This window comes from Harpia harpyja, chromosome 12 (assembly GCF_026419915.1).
Source record: "Harpia harpyja isolate bHarHar1 chromosome 12, bHarHar1 primary haplotype, whole genome shotgun sequence".
Lineage (NCBI taxonomy): Eukaryota > Metazoa > Chordata > Aves > Accipitriformes > Accipitridae > Harpia > Harpia harpyja.
In genome coordinates, this window is record NC_068951.1 from 30,874,299 (window position 1) to 30,901,745 (window position 27,447).

General features: G+C 44.2%; 1 protein-coding gene across 7 annotated transcripts in view; it reads left to right on the forward strand.

The window, feature by feature from the left end:
* The window catches only part of LOC128149459 (probable cation-transporting ATPase 13A4), a 50,002-nt gene extending 23,149 nt beyond the window's left edge, over window positions 1–26,853 (forward strand). For 5 of the 7 annotated variants that reach the window (XM_052804686.1, XM_052804687.1, XM_052804688.1 and 2 more), the window contains 20 exons: window positions 1,826–2,014; window positions 2,332–2,393; window positions 3,097–3,247; window positions 4,518–4,604; window positions 5,305–5,458; window positions 6,059–6,170; window positions 7,799–7,923; window positions 8,911–9,074; window positions 10,548–10,607; window positions 10,704–10,832; window positions 11,478–11,557; window positions 12,903–12,945; window positions 13,831–13,940; window positions 14,756–14,852; window positions 15,587–15,659; window positions 16,903–17,077; window positions 17,544–17,758; window positions 19,270–19,358; window positions 22,071–22,151; window positions 22,659–26,853. In XM_052804686.1, coding sequence (XP_052660646.1) covers window positions 1,826–2,014; window positions 2,332–2,393; window positions 3,097–3,247; window positions 4,518–4,604; window positions 5,305–5,458; window positions 6,059–6,170; window positions 7,799–7,923; window positions 8,911–9,074; window positions 10,548–10,607; window positions 10,704–10,832; window positions 11,478–11,557; window positions 12,903–12,945; window positions 13,831–13,940; window positions 14,756–14,852; window positions 15,587–15,659; window positions 16,903–17,077; window positions 17,544–17,758; window positions 19,270–19,358; window positions 22,071–22,151; window positions 22,659–22,880 — 2,418 coding nt within the window. In that variant the 3' untranslated portion in view covers window positions 22,881–26,853. The remainder of the gene's footprint in view (window positions 1–1,825; window positions 2,015–2,331; window positions 2,394–3,096; window positions 3,248–4,517; window positions 4,605–5,304; window positions 5,459–6,058; window positions 6,171–7,798; window positions 7,924–8,910; window positions 9,075–10,547; window positions 10,608–10,703; window positions 10,833–11,477; window positions 11,558–12,902; window positions 12,946–13,830; window positions 13,941–14,755; window positions 14,853–15,586; window positions 15,660–16,902; window positions 17,078–17,543; window positions 17,759–19,269; window positions 19,359–22,070; window positions 22,152–22,658) is intronic. The other 2 variants (XM_052804689.1, XM_052804690.1) reach the window with 2 other exon arrangements.
* The last annotated feature ends 594 nt before the right edge of the window (window positions 26,854–27,447 follow it).

Here is a 27,447-nt window from a genome sequence, read left to right on the forward strand (position 1 = left end):
ACTTAATGTGTTGGGAAGCAGCAAGGGACAGCTATTCCCTAGGGGAAGGCAAGCCAGGAACTGAGGGTGACCAGAGGACAGGTAGTGCCCTCACTGACCAGAGGAGAGTCATACAGTATCTGAACATGGTGGGGAGAGCTGGGGAGTAAGAGATGAGGACGAGAGAAGGCTGCAAACATGCCTAAAGGTGTCCGTCCAGGAGACAGTGCTAGAGGCAGGTACACCTACAACATGGCTCAGACAGGGACTGAAGGTCCAGGCCTGAGCTTAAATGGAGCTCCTGAATCCACGAGCAGAAGGGGTGGGCGGAGGTGAGGCTAGTGAGGGTAATTAAGGCCTATTAGTGCACCTAGGGCCCTGCCATATTGGTCTCTAAATCTCTGGATGGTTTGCCTGAAACCCTTTTAAAAACAGTTCACTCATTCTCATGCATTAAGGTCAATGTAAGAAATAGTTGCACACTGTAAACAGTAGTTCTGCAATTTTTAAAGCCTAATTGCTTTAGAACTTCTTCAGAAACTTTCAAGAAATAATTTCATGCCTTAATAATTATCTGCCAATGTAAAGTCCAAGTCCTGAGTTGCAAGGTTGATTCTGCAATTCAGCTTTTGAATCACTTTTCTCCTTTGGAATAATCTACAATCAGTTGGCTCAGAAGATTAATTCCCCTTGGGATATCAAAGAAAGTGTGTTTAAGAACATATCCTGGTGTCTGCTTTGCAGTTTTTCTTTTTTTTTTTTTTTTGTTTAACTTCCCCTTTGTAATGTGTAAAATACATGCTGATATTATCAGAGCAGCTGAAACTGTCTTGTCAGACTGTCTTGGTGTAAGATTCAGTCACATGGTATACTAAATGCTTCTGTGAGTGTGTTTATCTAAAGGTGGTAAGTGCTTTATTCTAACATGAAGTAGATAGAAAATATTATCAAACTGGTGCCTTCTGTGGTCTGAAACAGTATCAATGAAGGAAGAATGAGAACATGATGGAAATTCAGCACATCAAATGCAACATGATTTATGGTCAAAGTTCCAAGCTCAGAAGCAGTAATAATAGAACTCTGTGATGGTTTGCAGATCCTTCTGAACTGCAAATCGGCTTTAGTTTGCAGTGTCTCAGTCCTGGGACCCCAGTTTGAAATGTATTCAATCCTTTAGCAGTGATATCAACTGCCAAGAGTAACAGCGCCGACATTTGGCATATGGGCAGTCAGTTTTACACCGACCTCTAAGCTCCTAAATTAGAGATTGCTTTTAGAAATGTAACTTTTACTTCCATGTCTCTTCCTGCAGGTAAAAGCAATTTCCTTTCACAACTCCTAGAACATAAGATCAGAAGAAATCATTAGCTCATGCATTCTGCCCTCCTTTTCAGCACCATCCCATATGTCTCACCTGTCACCCTAACATGGAGTCCAGAGCTATGCCTGTAGGCAGTTGGATGAATGCCCATATAAATGGCAGATTCTTGTGTGCTGTATCATGGGAAACTGAGCTTGACTGAGGGTGCAGTAATGTAGCTGGCATGTTTGAACTCATGTGCTTTGGAGGAGACTGTGAGATCTGCCTGGCAGGTTTGTTGGCATGGAGAATGAAGGAAGGCCTGGAGGCTGCTCTTTAGCAGTGGTGTAGCCTTAAAGCCTTTGGTTAAATTGAACCAATTAATTTCTTAGGGAGATGAATACGTGATGGACCATGGGCAGAAAACAGCACAGCCTGAAGCACCTGCAGTGGAGGGGAGGAGGGATGAAGAGGGCTACACTCAGACAATCCAAGCAGCACTCCTTGCCACCCTCTTGCTGATAACTGCCTTTGGTTTTATGACAGGAGGAGGCAGGAGAAGTGGTGAAGAAGTCTTTGGATGTTATCACTATTGCTGTCCCCCCAGCTCTGCCAGCTGCCTTGACAACAGGGATCATTTATACCCAGCGGAGGCTGAAGAAAAAGGGCATCTTCTGCATCAGCCCACAGAGGATCAATATGTGTGGACAGCTGAACCTCATCTGCTTTGACAAAGTAACTGCTATGTGATGGTTACTCTTTTACTAGTAATGGGAACTATGCTAGGGGTGGGAGACTGTGGGTTTTGATCAAGCATTTCCATTGTATTTTAGAAACACACTGACCAATCTTGCATACTTAAGTTTTTGTTGTCTGAACAGACACTGTTGTGAATTGTTGTTTTTCTTGGAATCTAGGAATTGGCTGGTAGCACTTTTGCTCTGCACTGTGCTGGCATTTTCTGGACAGTAACTTCTTGAAATAAGTCTTGCTTTTTATTCTTATTGGAGCTTTCATGTGGGAAGTTAATTTAAATGTACATTTTAACTTAGACTGGCACCTTAACAGAAGATGGCCTGGATCTTTGGGGCTTGCTGCCCTGTGAAAGAAACTGGTAAGACTCCTTGACACACCAATGGCATTTAAATTGGTGGGATAGTGACTGGATTCTCCTCCTAGACATATGAACAAATCTGAAAGACAATTAATGTCAAACAGCAGTTTGAAGTTCCCCATGTTTAGATTTCCAATATTATTTCTGTAGCCTCTGGAAGATGAGTTGTTTGCCTCATCCCGGGGGTCCTGCTCCACATGAAAACATGCAGCCACTGTTGTCAGCATTTGGGAGAGCACGCCCAGGCAGGTGTAGTCTGCAGTACACATGCTAGGTTAGATCTCAAAGCTGCAGCTGTGCCTCAACCCTTTATGACAGGAAGTCACTGTTACCCATGAGTTTGCCACTCAGTTCCTTCAGTGCCCATTTACATTTCCAGAAATGTGCATGCACAAAGATGCTCAAACTTGTATCAGCCTCACAGCTCAAGAGTCCTCGCACAAGCCTTGAGGAACATATTTTATGAAAATCTGTTCCTCTGTCCATCCCAATGGACTCCTTAACTACGTAGAACACACCTATTTGAGCATGTGTATCCCAGCCTTTAACAGGTGCATGAGAAATAGCTCATGGGCAAGGATAAGTCCCCAGAAACATGCTTGTGGTCTGACCACGGGACAGGACTTTATGATTTTTTTTTTCTGTTAGTCATATGCTATTTGGTGTTCTCTGATGGTAATTTTTATGTTCTCTTTTGCGTTAGCTTCCAAGACATTCACAGCTTCCCTGCGGACCACAGCCTGCCTTGGGGCCCAGTGTTCAGAGCAATGGCGGTTTGTCATTCACTAATTGTTTGGGAGGGCAAGATCCAAGGAGACCCACTGGATGTGAAAATGTTTGAGGCCACTAACTGGGTAAAGCTATGCTTTGTTTCTCTAGGCAAATAGTGGTGGGGAGTTTTGGTGTTCTCACAATGGAGAAGTGTCCCAAGCCCTCCCATGCCAATAGCCACTTCCCACACAGAAGTAAAAAAGCTAAAACCCAGAAGAGATACCACATGCTCAGGCTTTTGGAGAAATCTTCCTTGTTTCTGCCTAGAGCATTCACCTAGGGGTACTTTGAGTACTTCGCTCATTTGACTGGAAGTGGTGGATATCATGCAAACCCCACTGGGGTATCAACTCTGACTGTGGCGACTGCCAGATAACAAGTCCCAGATGTGATTTATATGCAGATTAAGATTGCTTTTACAGAGCATGTAAGAGACTTCTGCAGCTTTGAACTAGATACAGGACTGACATTTGTTAAAGCTCTGTCAATGTGGAGATATTTCTGCCATCTTCAGGTTTGAAATCCCATGCCCCTATGAAAGCACTCTGCTTTCAGTCTCTGTCCCATTACCTGCAAACAGTCATCAGTGTTGCTATTTACTCTCTGATCAGTTGGCGGGGGGGATGGGGAATGAGCATTTATGAAAACTAAAAGGCTGCAAATCTGAGATGGGTAAAAAGAAAACAGCCCGTAACTACCTGGTGGAAGGTATCCATCCATAGTCTGTATTGTATCTGCAAAATATGTCAAACAGCCAAATTTCAAGGAATAATCTACCCAGTAATGACAGGAGTTAGAGGGCGTTTTTCCTCAGGGAGATCACCTTGCCATCTCAGCCTTAGGCAGACACCCATCAAAGTTATAAATTAAACAGGAATAATCCTGTTAAATAATACCTGTGAAACAGGAATAATCGTGTGCCCTTTGACACCATAAAATATTTTTGTTCCTCACAGTCATCTTGTGATGATTAAAAAATCCAGCCTATTTGTGGAATACTTCAAGAGCAGAGAATGGTGCTTTCTGGGTCTATGTTATATCTAAAGATTTTTGCATATTTAAGTGGGTTATAATGATAAAGGATTTATTGTCAGCAAGAGGACATAATCTATTTGCTGTGCAAGAGTACAGCAGTATCTTAGTGAAACTGGTGAAGCTCTGGATTTGATTGCCAAGGGAGGCAGTGGGTTTTCCATTACTGAAGCTTTTTAGTGTGAGATCAGACAGACCTCCCTCAGGAATGAATAAGATACCTTGTTTTGAGGGAAGGAATAGCTCTAAATGATTCCTTGAGGTTCCTTTCAGCTGTACTGGTGCTGTGATCTGAAAGATTTTTGTCTTTTCAATACACAGGTGATAGATGATTCCAGTGGACACCAGATTGAAGGTCAAGGATCCACACATGCCACAGTTGTTAGACCTGGGCCTAAAGCCAGCAGTGTAAGCTATTTTCAAGATTCACATTCATGATCAAGTTAAACTGTCAGTGTAAGAGTTACCTTTCAGTAGAAAAATGTTTGGTTGTCCTAGTCCAAGACAGCTCTTCCACACTTTGTCTTTTTTGTACTCCCTGCAGAGAGATTGCCTTGCTCTCTCTGATTAAAAAGAGATGCCTGGGGGAGCTTGCTGCTCACATCAGAAGCAGGGGGATGCTGGATGACAGATTGTCCAGCTCAGGAATTTGCCTCTCCTGGTGGCTTGAGACTCAATCCAAACTCAGCTGAGTGGTGAAGACCTCTAAAAGCACTTGGGACTGCTGTGGAGTCTGGTAGCTGATGTCAGACTGTTACTGGTGACATACACAAAGGGGGTGCTTTCAGACATCCATTTTCCCTTTGCAAGACCAGTATAAGACCTAGCAGGGTCTTGTTAAAGAAACAGGGCTAGTGAGTTCCTTTCAGTGAGTTACCTCTAATAGTCTGATAAAACTGTCAGTGAGCTTTTCCTGCTGCTTAAGTTAAATATTTCTGTACAGATTTCACCTCCTCTTTATATACCGGTCCTTTCTGTCCCACTGTGACAAATCAGCCCATTATACACAGTTTGCTTCTTAACCATGGCCCAAAGGACAGACCTAAAATCCTTCGGCCTGAGTTTAAAGTCCTTGCTGCAGTATCTAATCCACTTGCTTTTCTCCTAGGCCCCAGTGGAAGGAGTTGCCATTTTACATCAGTTTCCATTTTCTTCAGCCTTGCAAAGAATGTCTGTCATTGCTCAGGAAATTGGTGGGGAACAACAGGTCTTCACAAAAGGGGCTCCAGAAATGGTAGCCATGTTATGTAGAGCAGAAACAGGTAACTAACATTTATAAATGCTTCCTAGAAACATATATGTATAAGTGACTTTTGATGGTGCAATGAAGTGGAAGGTTCAAATGAGATTTCTGGGTCTAAGACTTTATACTTAAGCCTGAAAAGTTAGAGTCTCTCTGTTGTGCTCCAAGTCTAAGGCTAAGCTCCCATACAGCCCTTCTCAGCAAAGGAGGACTGCTCAGAGATAAAAGCAAGTACCAACTCTTGCACAAGTTGTACAGTCTATACCAGAATAGATAGTTAGAAAAATTGTCTACTGGTCCAGCATACCTCAAAAAAAAATTTTCTTTTTTCTCCAAGCCTTGGGAGGGCAGCTAGAAGAGCACAGCTCTTTCATGACACTCTAAGAAGATAAGTCTTTGCAGAATAGTTCAGGATCCTAAGTACAAAGTGATGGAGGAGAGGCAATGATTTTCTTATTGAGCAAAGTTCAGTTCAGCAGTTTTCCTTGATCTCCTTGGCTTACTGGTAGACTCTAGGTGTACCTGCCCGTTGGGACAGGAACCTTCCCTGCTCCAAGGCTTCCTTTTATTAGAAAGCAGTCAAATGTCCCGATGAACTGTCTTTTCCTCTTTTGTACAGTCCCACTGAACTTTGAAAGCAAGCTTCTGCTCTACACAGCACAGGGCTTTAGGGTCATCGGACTGGCATGTAAATCTCTACAGGCAGGGAAGCAATCTACTGATCTAACAAGGTAAGCCATAGACTGTTTCTTATCAGCTACATTCAGCCATAGGCTAGTGGTGCCTCACACAGTACCGTTACCACAACACTCCTGCCAAGAGCAGAGCTGTGTTAGATTCAGGCCAGAGGGAATCTGATTTAAATCTGGATATAGGTCTGTCTGAGAATGGGTAGAGGGCACTTTACTACCCCATGCTTATAGCACATGCCCGGAATCCTTACACATTTCTTAACTTCAGATCAACACAGGAAGTATAAATCTAGTACACTCTGAAGTCTAGTACACCCCTCCCTCAGTCCATCATTTCTACCAATCTCCTTGCAGATTTATCCAGGCTTTAAGCTGAAGAGGAGTCTCTTTTTTTTCTTTTTTTTTTTTTTGTTATCCTGACTCCTTGATTAAGCAAAGGCAGCAGATGACCCCCATTATACTGCCTGTTCTCTAGCCCAGTCAAAGTCAGCAGACTATCTTCTGCTGCTGTCTTGGTCCAATCCTTTAGCTTTCTAGCTTTAGTTCTCTTTAGTTTCTAGAGAAGCCAGCAAACTCTTCTGCTATGATCATGGTATTTGTTTTCCACAAGCCTCACACAAGAACACCTACACGTCATGTCATAACAGACCTATCCAACCCAGTGAGCGAATGTGTGTGATATGGCCCAGATTTTGCAGTTGTGTGTGTAGTTATAGCATGCGTGATGTATATAATGCCAGGAGAAAAACGAAAACTGGAGGTCAAACACAAGATCCGCTGTGAAAGCAGTGACTATTCAGGCATCACCTGACCCAGCTACTTTGACTGCCATGCAAGTGTTTGACATCACCTCCTCCTTACTACAGTGGCTAAAATAAGTGTTTGAAAGCTTTTCTTTTTTTTCAGACTCTTCAGAGTCAACCTGTCTCCCTGAGAGACCTCTAGTTTATGACTCAGGGGTGGGATTGTTTACCAAATTCTGTTCTCAACTGCATGTGTTCAACTGTAAAAAAAGCAATAGCACAGGTGTAAAGAAAAGAGTAGGAGAGAACAGCATTGGAGTTCCCACATGCTGTTTGCTCAGGTCCTACTGTCAAGAGTAGCAGATACATTTACTAAGGTGTGTTTCTTTGTTGTACACTCCTCAAATGAGAAGGGCTAGTGGGCATGAACTTTCCAGATCAGACCACCACAGTTTGGGAATCCTGCAGGAAATTCAGGGTTTTTTTTCATGCTGGCTAAGGATGGTACATGAATACAAAACTGTCCAACTTATCCATCAGGCTTCATGCTGGTATGTGGAGCAGGTAGGTCAAAATTGGCTCTTTTTTGATTTGGTAATTAAGCAAACATGAGCTGGAAGCTGGCTACGTACTGAACTCATTCTTCAGAACAAGGGAAGAAGAGAACAGAAGGATGAAAAATCAAGTGAAGATCTTCCATACACAACCAGCACCAGTTGCTGCCAGTGGGAAGCAAGCCCTGCTGGTGTTGAAATAGCACCACAAAAGACAGACAGCCTGGGACTGCTGAAAACTAACAAGTTATTTCAATTCTTTTGAGTTAGGTGGGATGGTTAACAGTTATAATTGGCTATCGGCCAATTCAATGCAAAAACAGGCCAAAGGCAAAAAGAAGACTTAAATCTGTCTGTTCTTCACTGTTAGGGAGGAGGTAGAATCTGATCTGACATTCCTGGGTCTGCTGATAATGGAGAATCGATTAAAGAGGGAGACAAAGCCTGTCCTGGAAGAGCTCAGTGCTGCCCGCATCAGAAGTGTTATGGTCACAGGTATCTAAAAAGGGTGGATTATTTATGTGGCCACTGGCCCAGACAGGGAGTTCAATGACGTTTAAGTGAACAGTCTGCTGCTTTGTCACCACCACTGATAGGAACGCACAGACATTTGTATCTTTCAGACAATTATAGTCCAGGAAGCATCTGTGTTGTAATAATGATGTGAGCTGAACCATGCAGGCTTATGTCACTGACAACTTCACCAGGCTGTGTCAGATACCTAACTGTTAATCTGTCCCACTTTCATCACAGATCAGAGCCTTCCTGTACCTCTGATGCTTTCCAGTGAGCCTATTTGTTCTCCCTGGTAAGGCTATCAGATGACAAGCACAAAGACATGTCATGCAAGATCCCCTCTTTATAGGGCCTCGTGAAATCCTGTTGTCATAAATGAGCAGAGATGGAGCTTGGATGCCAGGATAAATCACTGAACCTTATGACATCTGGTAACTCATTTATCCCATTTTTTTCTTGAAGGGCTGGTTTGGATTTGGCTAGGATAACCCCCAGTTTTTCCATGGTCCAAAGACATTTTTCCAGGAGTCAGACAGATCTTGTCTTCTTGGGCTTCACCCCTTTCAGTACACATCTTACACCAAAGCCACCTAAGGCCAATTGATGAGAATCAGTGATACTAGCAGCAATTTAGCAGTGAATCCCTTATTGTGTTTTGTCTAAAATACATAATCTAGGAGCACTTTCCCCATCTGGATTTCTTCAGGCTGAAGATGAAAATATTTCATCTCCAGATGAAAATATTTAATTTCCAGATGAAAATACATTTAATTATTGAGACAGACCTCATCTGCAAAGTTTTGATCTTTATCAAAAACTTTCTTAGGCACAGACACTGAAATCTTACTGATTCTTGCAGATGTATTTGAAAATTTAGAATTCAGGAAAAGGCTAATGTTTCCTCCATAAACAATTCCTCATTACAGAAATTTTTAGATAACGTAACGTTCCCCTTGGTTTTTCTAGGTGATAACATTCAGACAGCTGTAACTGTTGCCAAAAATGCTGGGATGATTTCTGCAACGAACAGAGTGATTCTTGTGGAAGCAAACAAAATACCTGGATCTTTTTCAGCATCTATAACCTGGAAACCACTAGAAGAAAACAAAACTGAAGATTACAGAGGTCTGGTGAGCAAATAAGAAGCAAGTGTTGTGCAGCAGGAAAACAAATTAAGCTGGAATGCTTTAAATAATGATGTGGGATTATAGTACTATAACAGAGACCAGTCCTTCACCATCATCTGCATGTCAGAGTGTTGTGTGCTAGAAAAGTGTTTAAAAAGAAGGGATCTTTATAAAAATGTACTCCCCTAGAGCTTCCTTCCTAGTATATTATGTTGTGAACACATTTTTGCTAGGTTTGAGAAGAGCTTTGCAGAAACCCAGGAAAGATTTGTCTCTAGCCCTCATGCTTAGCTGATCCAGTTTAAAGCACGTTTACTTTCCCTGCAAGGTAAATTTGATAGTATAGATGTGGACTTAAAATTTGCGGAACTGCACTGAACGAACCAGCGCTGTTCAAGCAGGTAGAGAGTTAGCACTTCCCCATACCTGCAGAATTAAAACACAGATTAACTGTTGAGAAATTGCATATACACAGTGAAACATAAGCTAGCTGTGCTAAGAAATTATATTTCATCAAGCATCTCCACAAAGAAACTGAGACAAACACCAGTTACTCTCTCACTGAAGAGTATGTCTGAAGGTACTGACCCTTCCTTGAGAAGTATCAGTCAGGCAGATGGTAGGGAATCTCTGCAGGGGCTGTTGAGGGGCTCCTTCCTACCAAAGCTCAGCCTGAGCAGCATCTTCACTGTATTTCACTGCAAAAAGGCATGCCTAGTGTCGTGGTTTAACCCCAGCCAGCAACTAAGCACCATGCAGCTGCTCACTCACTCCCCCCCACCCAGTGGGATGGGGGAGAAAATCGGGAAAAAAAGTAACACTCGTGGGCTGAGATAAGAACAGTTTAATAGAACAGAAAAGAAGAAACTAATAATGATAATGATAACACTAATAAAATGACAGCAGTGATAATAGAAGGATTGGAATATACAAATGATGCACAGTGCAATTGCTCACCACCCGCCGATCGACGCCCGGTTAGTCCCAGAGTGGCGATCCCCCCACCCCCACTCCCCCCAGTTTATATACTAGGCATGACATCACATGGTATGGAATTCCCCGTTGGCCACTTTGGGTCAGCTGCCCTGGCTGTGTCCTGTGCCAACTTCTTGTGCCCTTCCAGCTTTCTCGCTGGCTGGGCATGAGAAGCTGAAAAATCCTTGACCTTAGACTAAACACTACTTAGCAACAACTGAAAACATCAGCGTTATCAACATTCTTCTCATACTGAACTGAAAACATAGCACTGTACCAGCTACCAGGAAGACAATTAATTCTATCCCAGCTGAAACCAGGACACCTAGCTGTATGCTTTCTCTAGCCCCTCTCACTCACAGTGCAGCCCACCAGATTGGCACTGTTGCGTAAATGCTATCAAATGTGGCAGTGCTGAGGGCCAGCTTTTGAGACATATGAAGCACCTAGTTCACACCGAAACGACTGTCATTATATGTCTAAATCCCTTTACATATCCAGGCAAAGGCAATGGGCCTTGAACCTAGGTCTCCCAGAGTCTTCACAAGTGCCGTCCCTGTGGTATGTCCTTTCCTTTGCCTATAGTAGTGCTTGTGTAAATGCACATAGTAGCTTTTGAGGGCCTGGGAGCAGCACTCATTCTGTCTTGTTTTATAGCAGGATGACAGTCCTCCTACGACTGAACGAAGAATCAGGCTGGCATTGGCATCAGGCCAGTATCATTTTGCCATGAGTGGAAAGTCGTACCAAATTGTAGCACAGCATTTCAGGCATTTACTTCCAAAGGTAAGATCTCGATTATTTAACTGGAGCAGGCTTGCCATTCAGTAGATTCGGATTGTCCTGATATAATTAGCTGAAGAGATCTGTACCAGGACATCTTTTGGGAACAATTCTAACCCTGAAATACTTATGGGCTGGATGAATCTCTGATATTTAACATATGGGGAAGGATCTGAAAATCCCTGGATTTTTTCTGCACATGAGAGGAGCAAACCTACCTCACGGTGTGAGGACATGACTTAAAACATTTGTGCCCATATGCCTGGCCCTTGCACAGCACTGATTCTGTCATGTTTTGGAGAACAGGAGAAACCATGGTATTACACAGCATGCAATTCAGCATGACTTGTCTGTTTCATGGAAAGGATAGTCTCATGAATTATCTTCTAGTAAATCCCTGCCTGGTAATCTGTGTTCATCAGGTAACTCAACCCACCAAGCCTCTTGTCCTTATTGTGATTGTTACTTTTTCAAAATATTAATTAAGATACCTTTTATCTTTGATCATCAGCCTTTCCTACTTTGGAGTCTAGCATCAGGTGTTTGGAAATGTGAATTTTTGGTGGTTTCTATTCCAGATTATCACTGAAATCACTGTGACTCTTACCTCAAGTGCTTAAAAAATCACTTCCTTTTTTCTCCTTACAGCTCCTGCTGAACGGAACAGTTTTTGCTAGAATGTCTCCTGGTCAGAAATCCAGCCTTGTAGAAGAGTTTCAAAAGCTGGAGTAAGTTCATAATGAGCACTAAGAGTTAGGAAATGTTTGATGAATTTCAAGGCTTGAAAACAGTCTAGTAAGAGCTAGCTTTTGTCTAACACAGCCTTTCCTGGAAGTGCACAAAACTGAAACTTCCACAGACATACAGCTTGGCAATTAGATTCCAAAAGCCTGTTGAGGAAGAGACACTGAATTCCATGTTGGTTTGGCAACCCATCAAATACCTAACACTCCCGTGATTCTGGGTTTTGTTTGTTCACATCATCCTTCATTCTTACTTCTGTTTCTGGGCCTGAAGGAGGGGCACTTGTCTACCCAAGATTTTTAGGAATATCTCCCAGCGCTACAGCTTCTCTGATGGTAGCAGTCTTTTTACTGCACTATTGCTGACTCAGTGTGATAGGTTAGAAAACATGGCACCGCATTCTGAATTGGTATGCCCTGTGCTGCTCACAGTCACAGAGGTGTATATATATTCTTGAGTCCCAGGTGTATTGTTGCCTGTTATTCAGCTGTTTCCCAAGTCTTTTGAAGACCCCACCCTCACTTCAACTAGCTAGCCCCTGGCCTTGCCCTAGAGCAGGCTAAGCTTTAGGCTGTTTCAGATTATCAGCCTGGTGTGAGCAGTTGTGAGCACCCCAACCACTGTGGCCTCCCTGGACCACCATCAATGCCTTCCAGTAAGAACTTCCCCTGCACTGAAATTCAGGCCTCAGCAGTAAAAGACACAAGTGAGTCACCTTCTGAAGCACTAGGCTGATTTTACTTGGATGCTGCAGATACAAGGATTTACTTTTAGGGCTTATCATTTCACAAGTTTTTTTCAGCCTCAGGGTGGGCACCTGTCTCCAGATATCCCGTTCTCCTTCTCTGTCTACTGCAGCTGCCTCTGTCACTCTCTGTCTGCTCCAAGAGATTCTGATAGGTCTGGACCCCAAAGCAGAGTCCCCATTCATGTCTGTTCCCAGTGAACATGAGGTACCAGTGCCTGCAATCCTTCCTTTCTGAGCAGGGCTGTCACCACTAGCCTTTTCCTCTGTTATGGTTGACCTTAAACCCAGTGAGGGTGGGAGACTGAATCCATGGTAGTGAACATAAAACTTCATGCTAAAGTATTCTTCAGTCCATCACAGCAGAAACTCTTTACTGTAGGCACATCCAAGGTGCAAGCCCAAGGCCCATGCATAGTCCAGAGTCCTGGGCTTGTATTTCAGTCTTCAGCTTTCCAGAAGGGCTTTTAACAAAAAGCTTGCATGACTTGCATAAATGACTCACATGGAGGAGGCTCTGATTCCCTCCTGTTTATAGGTCTTACTTTCCCCAGAACTGAACTGTAGGTCACTTTATTTTTTAGTTACTTTGTGGGCATGTGTGGAGATGGAGCCAATGACTGTGGGGTAAGTGAAAATTCTTTACAATATATTTATTTAAAAAGTGAAAAATGAATGCAATGCCAGTAGAATATCCCAAACTGAGCACATGAGGTGTGAGTGCTGTGCTTATTCACAGAGCAGCTGTACTGGCAGCACTACTGATTCAGACCTGATCCCACAGTGTGGTCCTTACCATGCAAGAGCTGTCCTAGGCAGATATTGTTGCAGTTTGTGGTCTCAAGGACTGATTAATTTCCTTTGCAAAAACCACCAGAGGATTCTCCAAATCCTCCACTGAGGTTTCTGTCAACATCTTCAGTGTCTGGGGATGGAGAAGACTAGGGTGAGGAGGAGTTTCCATGGGGAACAGCCCTACAAGGTTTTTGTAAATGCACATTTTAGAAGTGCAAGAAAGTTTGGTTTTTTTCCAAAAGGAAGGGTCCATGTTCAGGAGAGACCCATAACTCCCTTCTGGGCAGGTTCATTTCTCTCTATGACTTCACACATCCTTGTGGAAGTGAGAGCAAAGCACTCACTTGCCCTAACACAAAGTCCCAAGGATTCTCCTGGGGGAAGCAAGCAGAGAACCTAGACTGTCTACCTAAGGTGTGACTCAAAAAAGTGCTGACCAAGGAGGCAGAGCCAAACCTCTCTGCTGCAGCTGGTAGTGGATGGCTTTGGGGTCTGTGGAAAATGGACTTTCCCATGCTGTCGTCCCCATTTTTCTTCCGGACCCGATGCCTCAGCCACATCCCACTGGAGGAACCTTTCGGGTGGAGCACACCCAGGGAGTGAAGAGGGCCTGCTGTTCACAGAACGTATCCTGTAATAAGGGGTCACTTCTTGGCTGACATGTCAGTTGCTGTGTCTTCCTGGTTTGTGAGTGCTGAAGAAGAATGTGACTTTCAGGCTTTGAAAGTGGCGCATGCAGGGATATCACTGTCAGAGCAGGAGGCATCTGTGGCTTCACCTTTCACATCCCGAACTCCCAGCATAGCATGTGTGCCAGAGCTAATCAGGTAAGCATGGATTTTTGCTTCCTCTTTCATAAAGGATACAGTTTCCACTCCTCTCAAATACTAGTGTTGGGTGTTCCCACCAGGCCAGAATGCATGTATCTAGAGAAAAATAAATGTCTTCAACCTTGAAATTGCCATTTACCTAGTTCCCATCTGAAATTCCTTTAAGATATATTATTTCCCTCAAAACTGCAGGAGGAGGGCATCTACAGCTGAGCTTTACATCATTAGCAGTATTTTAAATGCAAAAGAAATAGCAAAATGAACAATGTTCCATAAAGCTGAATCAAATGTCCACAAATCAACCTGTACACTCCAGGTTAGGCCCTGCCTCTGATAGCCTATGCATGCAAAATGTTAGCATCTGTTATGCCAGGGTCCTGATTTTGCATACTGGGGCAGATGAATAACCAGGGAGAGTGCGTTACCCTGGTTGGATACTGTATGTTCACTGCAGGAGGAGAGGACTTTTTAGTTTGAACTCACTGAGCAGCTGCTTGGCTTTGTATTTTTTTCGTCATATGGAGTTGTTACCTGCACTATTAATGTCAGCAAGAAAACTCACTGGAGTGAATTGTAGTCTTGGGAACATAGATGACTGGAATCAAACTCTTTTGCTTGCAGCCAGATTTCTGCAAGTGAAGATTTTGCTTTCATTCGGGCCAGATTTTATTTATTTCACCTCCTAGCAAGACGCTGGCAGAGACTTCTCTACTTGTGACACATGCCTGGTTTTTCAACAGCATTTGGAGACGACTGGCAACAGGAGCAGACCCATCACCTAATTGCTGTCCTTTATTCATGTCTCAACACAGGGAAGGCCGTGCTGCCCTCGTCACTTCCTTCTGCATGTTCAAGTACATGGCACTGTACAGCACCATTCAGTACCTTGGTGTTCTCCTACTGTACTGGGTATGTCTGGGGAGCATGTTGGCTAGGACAGGATGAGCTACTACTCCCTTGTAGGAGAAACATGGCATAGAAGCCACAATAAAACTAGGGTATGGAGCTTTACCTTTATCTGAGCTGCAAACTTCTGTGGCATGATCATATGGTCCTCCTGTATCCTCAGCTGAAAACTGGAAAGATTCTTCCCATTAACTTCAGCCAGTGGGCTCAAGATCCAAGCTGGGCAAAAAGAAGGTGGAGATACTGAACAGTATTTTGGATGAGGGCATATGTCTGTGAAAAGGGAGAAGCTAGTGTAAGCATATGCTGTTGCAATTTATTTAGCATTTAAAGCATGAATTAACTTGACAGTAAGCAAAATCCCCTGGAGTGCCTTAAGCCACTTTTGCATGGCTTCTTCCCAAATAGAGAGGAGGGCTTTGCATTCAGAAGTCACCCAGCATTGAGAAAGCACATCTCTTCAAATAGCCGTCTTTTTTATTGCATTGAGTGAACTAGAAGCATCATTAGTCTGAATAATGCACAAAATGAGAGTATTCACTGCAGGGCCAATGATGACGAGTCTATTAGCAGGGTGGTGGATTGTGTGGTCCCCTTATCTGCTGAGTAGCATTTCAGAACAAACAGCAGAGCATTAGCTCCATGAAAATAATACGACTTTCTGGAAATGATATAAACAAGCCCACGGCAAATGTCTGATTTGTGATTTTTTTTTTTCTTTGTGTTCCTCTTTTCAGCAACTAAACGCCTTTGGGAATTACCAATTTTTGTTCCAAGATCTGGCTATTACCACTGTAATTGGTGTGACAAGTAAGCCCCTTAGTCATCCTATGTATTAATGAGAGAATGACCTGAAATATTTTTCACCTCCTTGGAAATGCATAATTCTATGTACACAAAGGAAGAAAAGAGAGACTACATAGAGTACAGGATGTTTAGATTGGTAGACGAGGCATCTTGTTTGAGAGGAGCTCTGAAATAAGATGGGTAATTCTTAGTGGTGCATTTGCTGAGCATGTAGGTTGTTGATAACTGGGATGTTATCTCTTAAGAGTAAAACCAGACCTAATGCAGTGGGAAGTCTGTTCAGGCTTTCTCCTGTTGACTTGGGAAGGCAGATTAAGAAGATACCTAAGGATCCATGCCCAAATGAAAGTGTAGGGATTGACTGGAGTCCAACTCATTTTTGAAGCTGTGTAGGCAGGAGGCACGAGAGGAAAGAGAGATGAAGATGGAGAAGAAAGAAATGACAGATGTCAGGCACTACAGAGCAGGAAGTTGTAAGCCAAGAATAGGAGAGGAATCCAGTGCTGGAGGGGAAAGAGAAAGACGAGGTTGTTGAGACAGAGTAAGTGCAGGGAGGTTTAGAAGCAGGAATGGCAAGGGCAGGGGCATGAAAAGCATATAGCAAAACCACACAGCTGTCTTCCATCCCTGCTGGAACACAGACAACTGGAAAAGGCCATAATTAAATCAAGCCTAAAAGGGTCAGCCGCAATACCGGGTGCCAGAAGCTACCTTGCTGTAATTCGCCCATTTGGAATACTGCATCAAGGCTTCCTGTATAGCTCTTCTACTCAAAGTCTGGATAACTTTGTTAAACCTAAGAACAGAGGAAAACCTGTTGGGTTGGGTCAGCTAATGCAGTCCTCTACCAGCTCAAATAACTGTGCACTAGGTGCTTAGTCCAGGAGGATGCACAGAACATGGGCAACAGAAAGTCCCAAGCCACAGTTGACAAGTGACAGAAAGAGAACAGGAGAGCTTGAGCATATACTTATATCCTTGGCCCTGACAGCAGCTAAATAAAATAAAAATCCAATGTTTTATTTTAAAAAAATGCCTCATGATAGTCAGATGCCATTAATTAACCTCTTCAGTGGCCAATAAGATTTTGCAAGAAAACAACTCTGTATTTTGTACTTGATACATATTTGTGTGTATTATAAAGAATATTGTAGACAGTAAAAGTGTTGGCCATTGATAACAGTAACATAGAGCAGCACTGCTTGTATTTTGGACACACTAGTAAACATGTCTGTGCATGTTTCAGTGAGTTTCACAGGTGCCTATCCAAAGCTGGTTCCCTACAGGCCTCCTAGCCAACTCATCTCGCCCCCATTGCTGCTCTCTGTTGTACTTAACATCCTCTTCAGCCTCAGCCTGCAGGTTTTCGGGTTTGTGGTGGTCCAGGAGCAGCCTTGGTATTCCAAGACCGATATATACAGGTAGGTCCCCTTCTTGGGACTCTGGGTGACACAGGGCAGACCTAGTGGGACAGGTCTGCATGATGCTGTTGATCAGCTTAACTACAGGCCTGATCAGCAGCTGCAGGCAGACCCTGTGCTTCCCCACAGGGTGTGAACACATTAACCAGTGTTATCTGCAGGTCCTTAAGCTCTCCAGCAAGTCTGCTGTGCAGCACAGTGCATGTGGTGAGAACACTTCTCTTGAGCACAAAGAGGAGTATTTGATTGCAGGGAAGACCAGGGTCTCCAAGTAGGTTTGAGCGCAGGCTCTGCTAAGTTCAGCAAGTTCAACCCAGTGGGCAAGATTGAGGACGCTGCCAGTAACCTACATCCTTGTGATAGCAGGAGCAGATCATGGCTGTGAGGGAGGATTCCTGATAGTGGTAGTGGGAGCTGGGGGAAATAACCAGGACAGTTTGCTGACCAGTGTGATACTCTTTTTCAGCGCCTGCCTCTCAGTGAACAACCACATGGAGAATTCTTCCTCTATTTCCAGCCTGGGGCTCCATGGGATGAGAGATGGAGCCCATGGGCAAACAGACAATGGCTACAAGAGCTATGAAAACACCACAGTGTGGCTGCTGAGTACCATCAACTGCCTCATCGTAGCACTAGTGTTTTCCAAGGGAAGGCCTTTCAGGCAACCCATCTACACAAACTGTAAGTATGGGGAGAGAGGGAGGTGTCTGTGAGTAAGTTAACTCAGGAGGTCAATTCACTTGGCAAAAATTAAAACTTGACCAAAGTGATGCCAGCCAAAAAAACAGGAGCCCAATATTAGATTTCTAAATGACTAAAGGCCACCTTTACCACAGAAGTTGTAGTGCCAGTGGCATCCTGTGACCAGCAGCTCTCTGAGCTGGCCCCACACTTTGAGCTTCTATACTGCTAAAAACTTGGCCATGGCATTTGGATTTCTGAAACAGACAAATAGAGTTTGATAAATACTTTTAAGGAGTAGCAGGAAGGTGGTGTTGGCTGGCAGAAGCATCATGTTACTTAAGGCAGCCTGAATGAGACATCTCAAGAAGAGCCAGAATTAGGTGGTCTCACTTTGCTTTAGTCTTTAGAATAACTCTGGAAGAACCCTACGCCTGTCTCCCCAAAGCATGCTGGTTGAGCAGTATTTGAGAGAACTCATGTTCAGGGCATTCTTTTGGGCCCATCTCAGAAGAAAACATACAATGAAATCTGTGCATTTGCAGAAACCCTGTTTCCTATTCCAGAACCAGAGACGTTTAGCATTTGATAACTCTATGACTAGTAACTTCTTTAAAGAGAAGACATCAAAGGAGGCAATAACTTGAAGGAGCTGTAGTGAAGTCTAGTAGGTCTGTTCTGCCTCTGAAAGACTGTCATGTAAAGAGAAGATGAGCGCATGTGATTGTGGCAGTTCTGGAAGTTGCAGTGAGGCAGAGGAAATCTGTTCTTTTTCTCTGTGGGACAAATCCTGCAGCTGTCCCAGGCAAAGCTCTGTTCAGTTCTTTTTTTGCTGAAGAGTTAAATTGATGCTGCAGGTTTCATGGCTTTGCTGTTCTGGTATAGTAATAGTGAGGTGGGGACATTCCTCCCAGATAGCAGAAGAGTGGGTCATCAGTCTCTCAGAACCAGGCAAAACCAGAGTGAGTGGCTGGGGGGTGAAGTTTGGTGCACGCCAGCCGAAGAGAAAATGAATTTACTCATCATTGGAACATTTGCCTACGGGTGGGGAGGGCAATAGATTCTCCATTACTTAGACTTTTTAGATCCTGATCAAGAGCAAAGTCTTGATATCACTGAAATTGAGGGCAGGGTTCCTAATCCTATCAGCAAGACTACATCCTGGACATTTTTCTGAATAACAGGAGACACTGAGCTCAGATTGAGACTCACTGGAAGGCTCTAAGGCTTCTCAGACGTAAGAAGTCAGATTGAATGTTCAAAATACTTTTAGCATTTTAAATCTGTGGCTACAAGGCTTGTCCCAGCCTCACATATATCTGCTTGACTGAATAAAGCTGGGGGTTTTACTCATTTTTCTTTTGCTGAAAGTTCCTTCCTATCTCATGGATTTCCTTTTTTTTTTTTTGGCTGTTTGACACAGAAAATGATTACAATCTTCTGTAGTAAAGGCAAGCAGCTGAGACTGCTCATAAACCTGTGGTTTTATTTGCTTGTTCTTGTCCCTTCAGATGTGTTCATACTGGTGCTCATAGGGCAGCTTGGTATTTGCCTCTTCTTGGTGTTTGCTGATATTGATGATCTCTACTCGAAGATGGATGTAAGTATTATTCCAAGGTGGGTTTTCTTCCTACTGCCAGTCCCATTATAAGTGCACTGGGATTGTTTTTAACAAAAGGCACAGACTTTCGCAGGGATACATGACACCTCTAAAGGCAAATCAAATTTAAAGAGATGGATTTTAGATGATGGGATTGAAGAACCTTCTGGAGATATGGTAGCTCCAAACTAAGATCTGTGCATTCTGACACCTGGACAGCTACACATGTGCTTTTGATTGTTTCAGCGCATTGTCCATGCAACAGAAGATGACATCACTAAACTTGCCATGCTTGGTATGTTGGTGGCTTGATAGTTATGAAGCCAGGAGAAGAAAGAGGCTAGGCCCTGCAAGTTTGAACTAAAGCACCATGCACTTGTGTATCTCAGACGGTGCTACTCTGCACACAGATCCTCTTGCAAAGAAGATCTGCCAGTCAGCACTCACAGCAGCTCTCAGTTCTCAGTCCCCAATATTTTCAGGCTCCCTGTTTAAATTTTAGACAGCCCACAGTTTCCTAAAGCAGCATGTGAATTTAGAACAGTTGTAGAGAAAGACTAGGGGGGCTGTCATGGCAATAGAGGATCTATCTTGATCCTTGATTAATAAATACCAATAGGGCTTGGCTTATTTAGTCTGGCAGAATGCAAGCTGGGAGTTGCCTTGTGCAAATCCATCCTAGGGGAAATACAAGGGAAGGATAAGATCTACATCAGCCATAGGACAGGGTTGTCAGTGGACCTGGCAATTAGTATGTGGAGGCTGGGAGATGTTAACCTCCTCCACTGTGACACTCTCACCGCTTGCAGTAAGAGTCACAGGAACAAAACAACAAAAGCAACACACAGCTATGTTTTTGGTACATTTGTAATCAGGAGGATGAAGTGTGGTGGCTTTGGATAACAAGTACTGAACAAGATGCTGTTTCCAGTCCCAAACCTTTGCATGACAGTTAGCAAGTGGATTTAGAAATGGAAATAATGAAACATGGAAAGAGAAGCATGGACAAGGGGAATGGACCTGGGTTTTGAATGCCTAGCAGCCTAGCTAAAGCTGTCTTAACGTGTAACTGTTTCCAGAGCAGCGGCTCAGCAGGCAGACCCAGTTAAAGAATCTGCCACGAGGTGGCACTTTAAAGCAAGTCTTAGTCCTGTTGTGGACTGTGGTGACACAGGACATTGTCAGCACTGCAGCTGTGAGGGGCTAAAATGCCTTTGGGGAGAACAGCAAAACTCCCAGGCTCTCTGGAGGGAGTACACTGGATTTACTGAGAAGAGAAAAGGAGGGAGTGGCAATAACAAACTCTGCAATAGCCTAGCCCTGGAGAAACTGCTGATCCAAATTTTGGATCTGAGCTGCATCTCCAGACTAAGTTGAGTTACAGCCAGAAAGCCAGTGCTGCCAGCTGTGGGAAGCTGGAGCTGGGTTTGGAGCTGAAATACTCCGACTTTGAACTGTTTCCTATACTAGAAAGAAATGAAGCATTTAGATTTCCTGTTGCAGTTCTGGGGTACGGTTTTCTCATCATAAGTTTAAAAGTGGTGTTGTGGTTTAACCCCAGCCAGCAACTAAGCACCACACAGCCACTCACTCACTCCCCCCCTGCCCAGTGGGATGGGAGAGAATCGGGAAGAAAACAGTAAAACTCATGGGTTGAGATAAGAACAGTTTAATAGAACAGAAAGGAAAAAACTAATAATGATAATAATAACAATAATAAAATGACAGTAATAATAATAAAGGAATTGGAATATACAAACCAAGTGATGCACAATGCAATTGCTCATCACTCGCCGACCAATGCCCAGTTAGTTCCCAAGCAGCGATCTGCCCTGACCAACTGCCCCCACTTTATATACTATGCATGACATCACACGGTATGGAATATCCCTTTGGCCACTTTGGGTCAGCTGCCCTGGCTGTGTCCCCTCCCAACTTCTTGTGCCCCTCCAGCCTTCTTGCTGGCTGGGCTTGAGAAGCTGAAAAATCCTTGACTTAGTATAAACACTGCTTAGCAACAACTGAAAACCTCAGTCTGTTGTCAACATTATTTTCACACTAAATCCAAAACATAACACTCTACCAGCTACTAGAAAGAAAATTAACTCTATCCCGGCTGAAACCAGTACAAGTGTCTTTATCAATAATTCCTCAAGACAAGTAGCAATTTTGGCTCATCAGCAGTGTACAGCCAGTGTGGGATTCTCACTTTTGATGACACAAAGCTGGTGAAGGGTATAGAGAACAAGTCCTATGAGGAGCGGCTGATGGACCTGGGGTTCTTTGATCTAGAGAAAAGGAGGCTCAGGGGAGACCTTATTGCTGTCTACAACTACCTGAAAGGAGGTTGTAGAGAGGTGGGTGTCAGTCTCTTTTCCAGGTAACAAGTGATAGGACAAAAGGAAATGGCCTCAAGTTGCACCAGGGGAGGTTTAGATTGGATATTAGCAAAAATTTCTTCACTGCAAGGGTTATCAAGCACTGGAACAGGCTTCCCAGGGAAGTGGTTGAGTCACCATCCCTGGAGATATTTAAAAGACGCTTAGGGACATGGTTTAGTGGTGGACTTGGCAGTGTTAGGTTTACAGTTGGACTCGATGATCTTAAGGGTCTTTTCCAACCTAAATGATTCTATGATTCTGTGACACAAGCTCCCACCAGTGTCTAGTGTGTGCATATGTTGTTGAACAGCTTCTCCTGCTTTTTTCTCAGCTTGTTTGCACCCCTACCACGTGGCGGATCTCCATGGTGATAATGCTTGCAGTCACACTTGCTGCATCCTTCCTTGTCGAGGTGAGCATGCTTCACTGAATGTACCTGTCAGCACTAATTGAAGAGATGAAAGGGTCAGGTCTCACTCTTTCTCCCTCCCCCTCAGCCCAGCTTGGGAATATCTAGTAAAACAGCAACCATTGCTGCTACCTTGCTCTTACTCTTTCCTCAAAAATCCACATATGAATGATCAGATATAACGGAATGCAAGGCCCAACCACCTTTTCTTTCCTCTGGTGAGTGGGATGTATCAGGCCTTGCCCCAGACTAGAGAACTATGGGCAGTCTTTGGTGTTTTCTATTCAGATCCTGGACTGTCAGGAGGAGCTGGTCCCAGTTTTCTGGTAGAGAGCTCTGGTTGAGCTAGTATGAGAAGTGGTCAGTAAAAGACTGTTTAAGGGATGTGGATGAGCAGGACAGGGTGGGATATCTGGGTCTCCACTACTTGCCCTATGTGTGTCCTGTGGATGAAGAGGAAAGCTGCTGTCCAGGTCCTCCAGAATCTTCCTTTTGCTCTTACTTTTACAGGAAGCTGTCATCGAGAACAGACCCTTATGGCTGCTTCTGAAAAAGACCTTCCGGTACCACTCAAAAAGCCATTACAAGAGGCTGCAGCGAGTGTTAGAGCAGGACTCAGCCTGGCCACCTCTGAATGAAACCTTCTTCTCAGATTCTGTGGCAATATCAGTAGAAGGAAGTATGGGAGGCCATAGCAATCCAACATTTGACAGCAATGAGGATGCACTGTGAAGGAAACTGCAGAGGACACATGTCCAGGGCAGTTGCAGTTGGCTGTAGAAGGACTATCTCAGAGATACAAGAGGAAGGATTGACGCATCACTGCCCCCACATTCTGAGACTAACCAGCTCTGGCTTATTTTTAAATTAACTGGAAGCAGAAAAGCTGGCTGCAGTAGCATAAAGCCACAAAGCCTCCTGTCCCCTTGCCCATGTATGAATGGCTGCCAGCTGTAAATGGAACAGCTTGCTGAATATTGGCAAAGTATTCATGGTTGAAACACCCCATTGCTGCATCCCTCTCTTGAACTGCATTATGCAGTCCATAAAGGTAGGGGCTCCTCCAGATGAGAAGTAGCTAATTCAGATACCAGCACTCTGGGGAGATCCTCTTTGAGAAAACAAGTAGAGCTTACTCGTGATAGAGGCTGCTGAACACAGGCAGGTCCTGGGATTCCTACAGCTTTCAGGGTTTCAGATACTGCTACCTGGTACCTGGTGTTTTTTCCCCTTCTGGCAATCCTTGGCTTTCTGAAGCTGGAAGGAGCTGCAAACAGCCAAAGGCTTCTAGAAGCATCTACTCCCAGCACCATTATGGTCTTCCCATGATGGGAACAATGCAGAGCTCTATGGCTAGCTCACTGCACCAGGCAGCCTGTTTGCCCTCTTCTCAGTTTCAAACATGTGGTATACTTGCATTTTCTGGGTGAAAAATCTATTGACCTACAAAGCAGAATGATTCCATTGTTTAACAATTCCTTTTTGAGGGAAGTATTTGTTTGGGAAATCTATTTTAAAAAAGTAGAATGAAATACATGATAATTGCACATTATGATCTCATCCTGTGGGTCTGCAAGGACGTGGTGTTCCTTGTGGTATGAGTTTGCTCTACTAGAGCTGATGCTACACAGCTAGGCTGCCGCCTGGCATCAGCTCCTGGTTTACCAGTGCCAAGAGAAGCAGATACTGAAGGGGTTACTACCTCGAAGGACCTAAGGCCTGAATTAAAAGACAGGGAGCCAGCTAGGTCCGAGAATAATTTTATTAAATTCCATGGCATGCTCTTAAGTTGAACCATCTGAGGTTTTGGCTCTGGTTTCCAACCATAATTGCACATGCTACACACCATGTGTCATTCATCAACTGGTATCCCTCACCTGTTAACCTTTGATGGTGACTTTTACTCTGCTCTGCTGCTTCTGCCATACATAAATGCAACAGCACTGCACATTTCTGCAGGTTTTGCCTACTCAGAAAAAAGCACCTTCTACCAGCACATGTTCTCTTAGCCCTTTGGTGCTAGGCTGACTTCCTGCTCACCGTATTTTGCAATCTCAGTCCCCAGCTGGGTAAAACAACGTATCAGTCAGGGAGGCTTCAGACCAAGAGGAACGCTTTCTTCTTTGGTTAAGGTGTGCAGGGGAGTTGTCCCCTCTGAACTGACTGCACAATCTTTTTTCCACAGCTGGAGCTTCCCCATGCTTTTTTGGGGTGGGGCTGAGAAGTGCTTTAGGAGCAATTCAACACCGGGGACTGTATGTTCCCCAGTATTCAATGCTAAAGCACTCTTGCATTGCCACAGAAACCCAGAGAATCAGGCAGGTTGGGAGTCATGGTAAAGATTCCTTTGGTCTTTTAGGGTGAAAAGTAGCTCTGGAAAACCAAGAGCAAATCAGAGATTATGGATTGTTTTGATACAACATGTCTGTACCAGCACAGTGTTTGAAAAGAATTTGGCTTGAATCAAAAAATAACTAATACTATTTTTCTAAAAAGAAAAAAAAAAAAAACCCAAACCAAAAATGTTTCAACTTGAATAAAACATTTATTTGACTCAAAGCAATTTTTTCCCCATTTTAGACTGAGTAAATACCTTCCTACCTACTGCAGTTTATCTAGCAGGAAATACCTGCCACAAAGCCACACAACTTGACACAAAGCAGAAATGGTTCACATTTATTGATGAAAGAGTCTCCAAAGTTAGCATGAATTCCCACTTTGCAGCAAAATCCATTGGAAAGTGAAGGCTAGATGCTCTATGCACTCCTTGCAGCTTCAGGAGACACCAGAGAACAGGTTGGTGGAATTATTGCTGCCATCCTCTGTTTGAGATACAGTAACATTTTGCTTGAAGACAAAATTTGCTGTCCTATTTATGAACTCCCACACACAAGAAATATGTTGCTGCATGTGATAAACTGGCAGCTGCAGTAGCACTGCAGATTGACAGTATAAAAGTATCAACTCGTGGCACACCTGTGGCACTTGTAGGGTCCACAAGATAAAGACCTGCTTGCCTGCTGCTGAAATACAGCCTTACCTGCAAGTAGAATTCAGGTGCTAGGTGATACTTAACCTTTGCCCCTCTTTAAGATGTCAGTCTTGTGTTCCACCTTCCTGTGCAAGGCCAATGTCTCCAGCCATACTTGGACACATTTTATTATCTTCCCTCAGTGGCATCAGCCACAGTTCAATCAGCAGAGCTATGCGGTGTGTCCCAGCTGCACTGAACTGCTTATATAGCATAACTCAGTGCCAACTGGGAGACAAGCAATGTTAGGCACATCCTTGCTGCAGAAACCAGCTCACATGTGCACATGAAAGCCCCTGTGTTCTGCTCCCTTGCCTCTGGTGGAACATCAGAGGTCCCAGTCCACACCCCAGTGCTGGGCTCGTCCCTTCAGACTTGGACTGGGAATGTATTTAGGGTCAGGATGAGGAATAAGCAAAAATAAAAGGTTGAAGTGTGTTAGGATTCACATGTGCATTTTGCATTTTGAGGGTCTGTCAAAAGGATCTTACGCTTCTGGAAATCAGGATTGCAACAAGCAGCTTCCTGCCTGCACAGCTTGTCTACCAGGCACCTGCCATGCTCCTTTTGCCCATCCTCACTTGTGCGTGCAAGAGAGGCAGGTACAAAGTAGGCACTCAATTCTGTCTAAGCGGCTGAACTTGCTGGTTGGCACTCTCAGCTGACAGAACAGTAGAGAAACAGGATTAAAACTCAGCCATTTAATGAAAAGAGTTGTTTTGTAGGGGTATTATAGGGGTGTTTTGCAAATTCCGAGGCTGTGTTAGGGCAGAGACAGACTGACAGTCCTGGATATGGCTTCCACAGTCCCTGTCTGCAGTCCAAGCTACCCAAGCACAGCTGAAGAATCTCCTAGAGGACTGAAGCTCCAGGCTCACTTTCTCCTTTTGTGACTGGCAGTGGACACCAGTTGGAAAGACCCCCAGTGATCTTTGCCAGCAGACACTGTCCATCCTGTTTAGCTTTCAGAGCACAAGTCGTACAGGAGCATCCCATCCTTTCAATACAGACTGTAGAGCAGGAATGTGGACATGCTGGCCTATGGCTTGAGTCTAAGGCTCTAAGCAAGACAGGCATTCATCGACCGGACCAGTCTTTCTGCCCCAGTGACTGGGTTGTTGTGAGGTCAGGCAAGCATACAATTCAGGGAAGAACATGAGGACATGTGGAACTACCCATGCAAGGCTTGGTGGCCACACTGCGGTGACAGAGGGTGCCTTTGGAGGGCTGAAGGCACCACGGTACCATCTCCAAAAATTTGGGGGTATTGATATAGCACATGCCATGGGCTGGTGAATGTCTTCCTCTGCCTGGAAGTTGTGCCACAGGGAAAGGGCCCCAGGAGAAATGGAGAACATCTCCAGGAACAGAACAGAAATGAGGGATGTCACATATGCACCCCTGTGCCCTGGAGGGCAGCTGGAACAAGTGGCGGATTACCAGTGCGTGATCTGTGGTGTGGGCTGTGAACACTGGAGAACATGTTGTGTTGTTACATACCAGAGATACTAAATGCTTGTTGTAGCTGCCTTTTAAACTTCTAGGGAGAGATTGCTCATTTGTATGGAGCATGTTGTGCCTGATCAACTGTATACATTACACAGAATGCAGCCTGACTTATTTGCTGAAAGAAATATAAATTTAGTTATAAATCTCTTTTTGCTTCTTTGGGGACAGAGGGTGCTATTTTACTGCTCTCTGTAGATTATACGCTAGTTTCTTTATACTTCAGAAGAACCTTTTGGCATGGCTACAGCTTCACATTCCCTTACAGCTGAATGGAGACCTCGTACTTAAGCAAAAATAGAGCTTTAAGTGCACAAAGAAGGAAAAGGACCTGAAGAGCAGTAAGGTGGGACTTGCTGTGCACCAATAAAGGAGGAGAGTTCAAATCGTGAAAAGTAAGAGGATGCAAAAGGCAGGCAGCCCCAGCATGTCCCTCTCCTGTCTCTGCCTCCTCCTGCTGTGGCTCTGGGCAGAGAGTTCTTTGCCCTCCGGATTTGGCCCGCTCAGAATCTGCCAAGATCCCCCATTCTTGACTAAGCAGCTGAAAAGGGACTGGAGCCATATTCAGAGCTGGAGTTGAACTGAAGAGATTTGGTTTGCCCTCTGGCAGGGTTTCCTCTCTGTCGCAGTCCAGTGAAGCTGGGGACACAGCCTTCTGGTTTGACTTGTCAGCTAGGAAGGCTGCAAATGCCTCTAGGCATAACCCCCTGTGCAAAATTGGGGGCCTTGCCTGGCATCTCAGGAAAATGGTGGCAAAGGCAG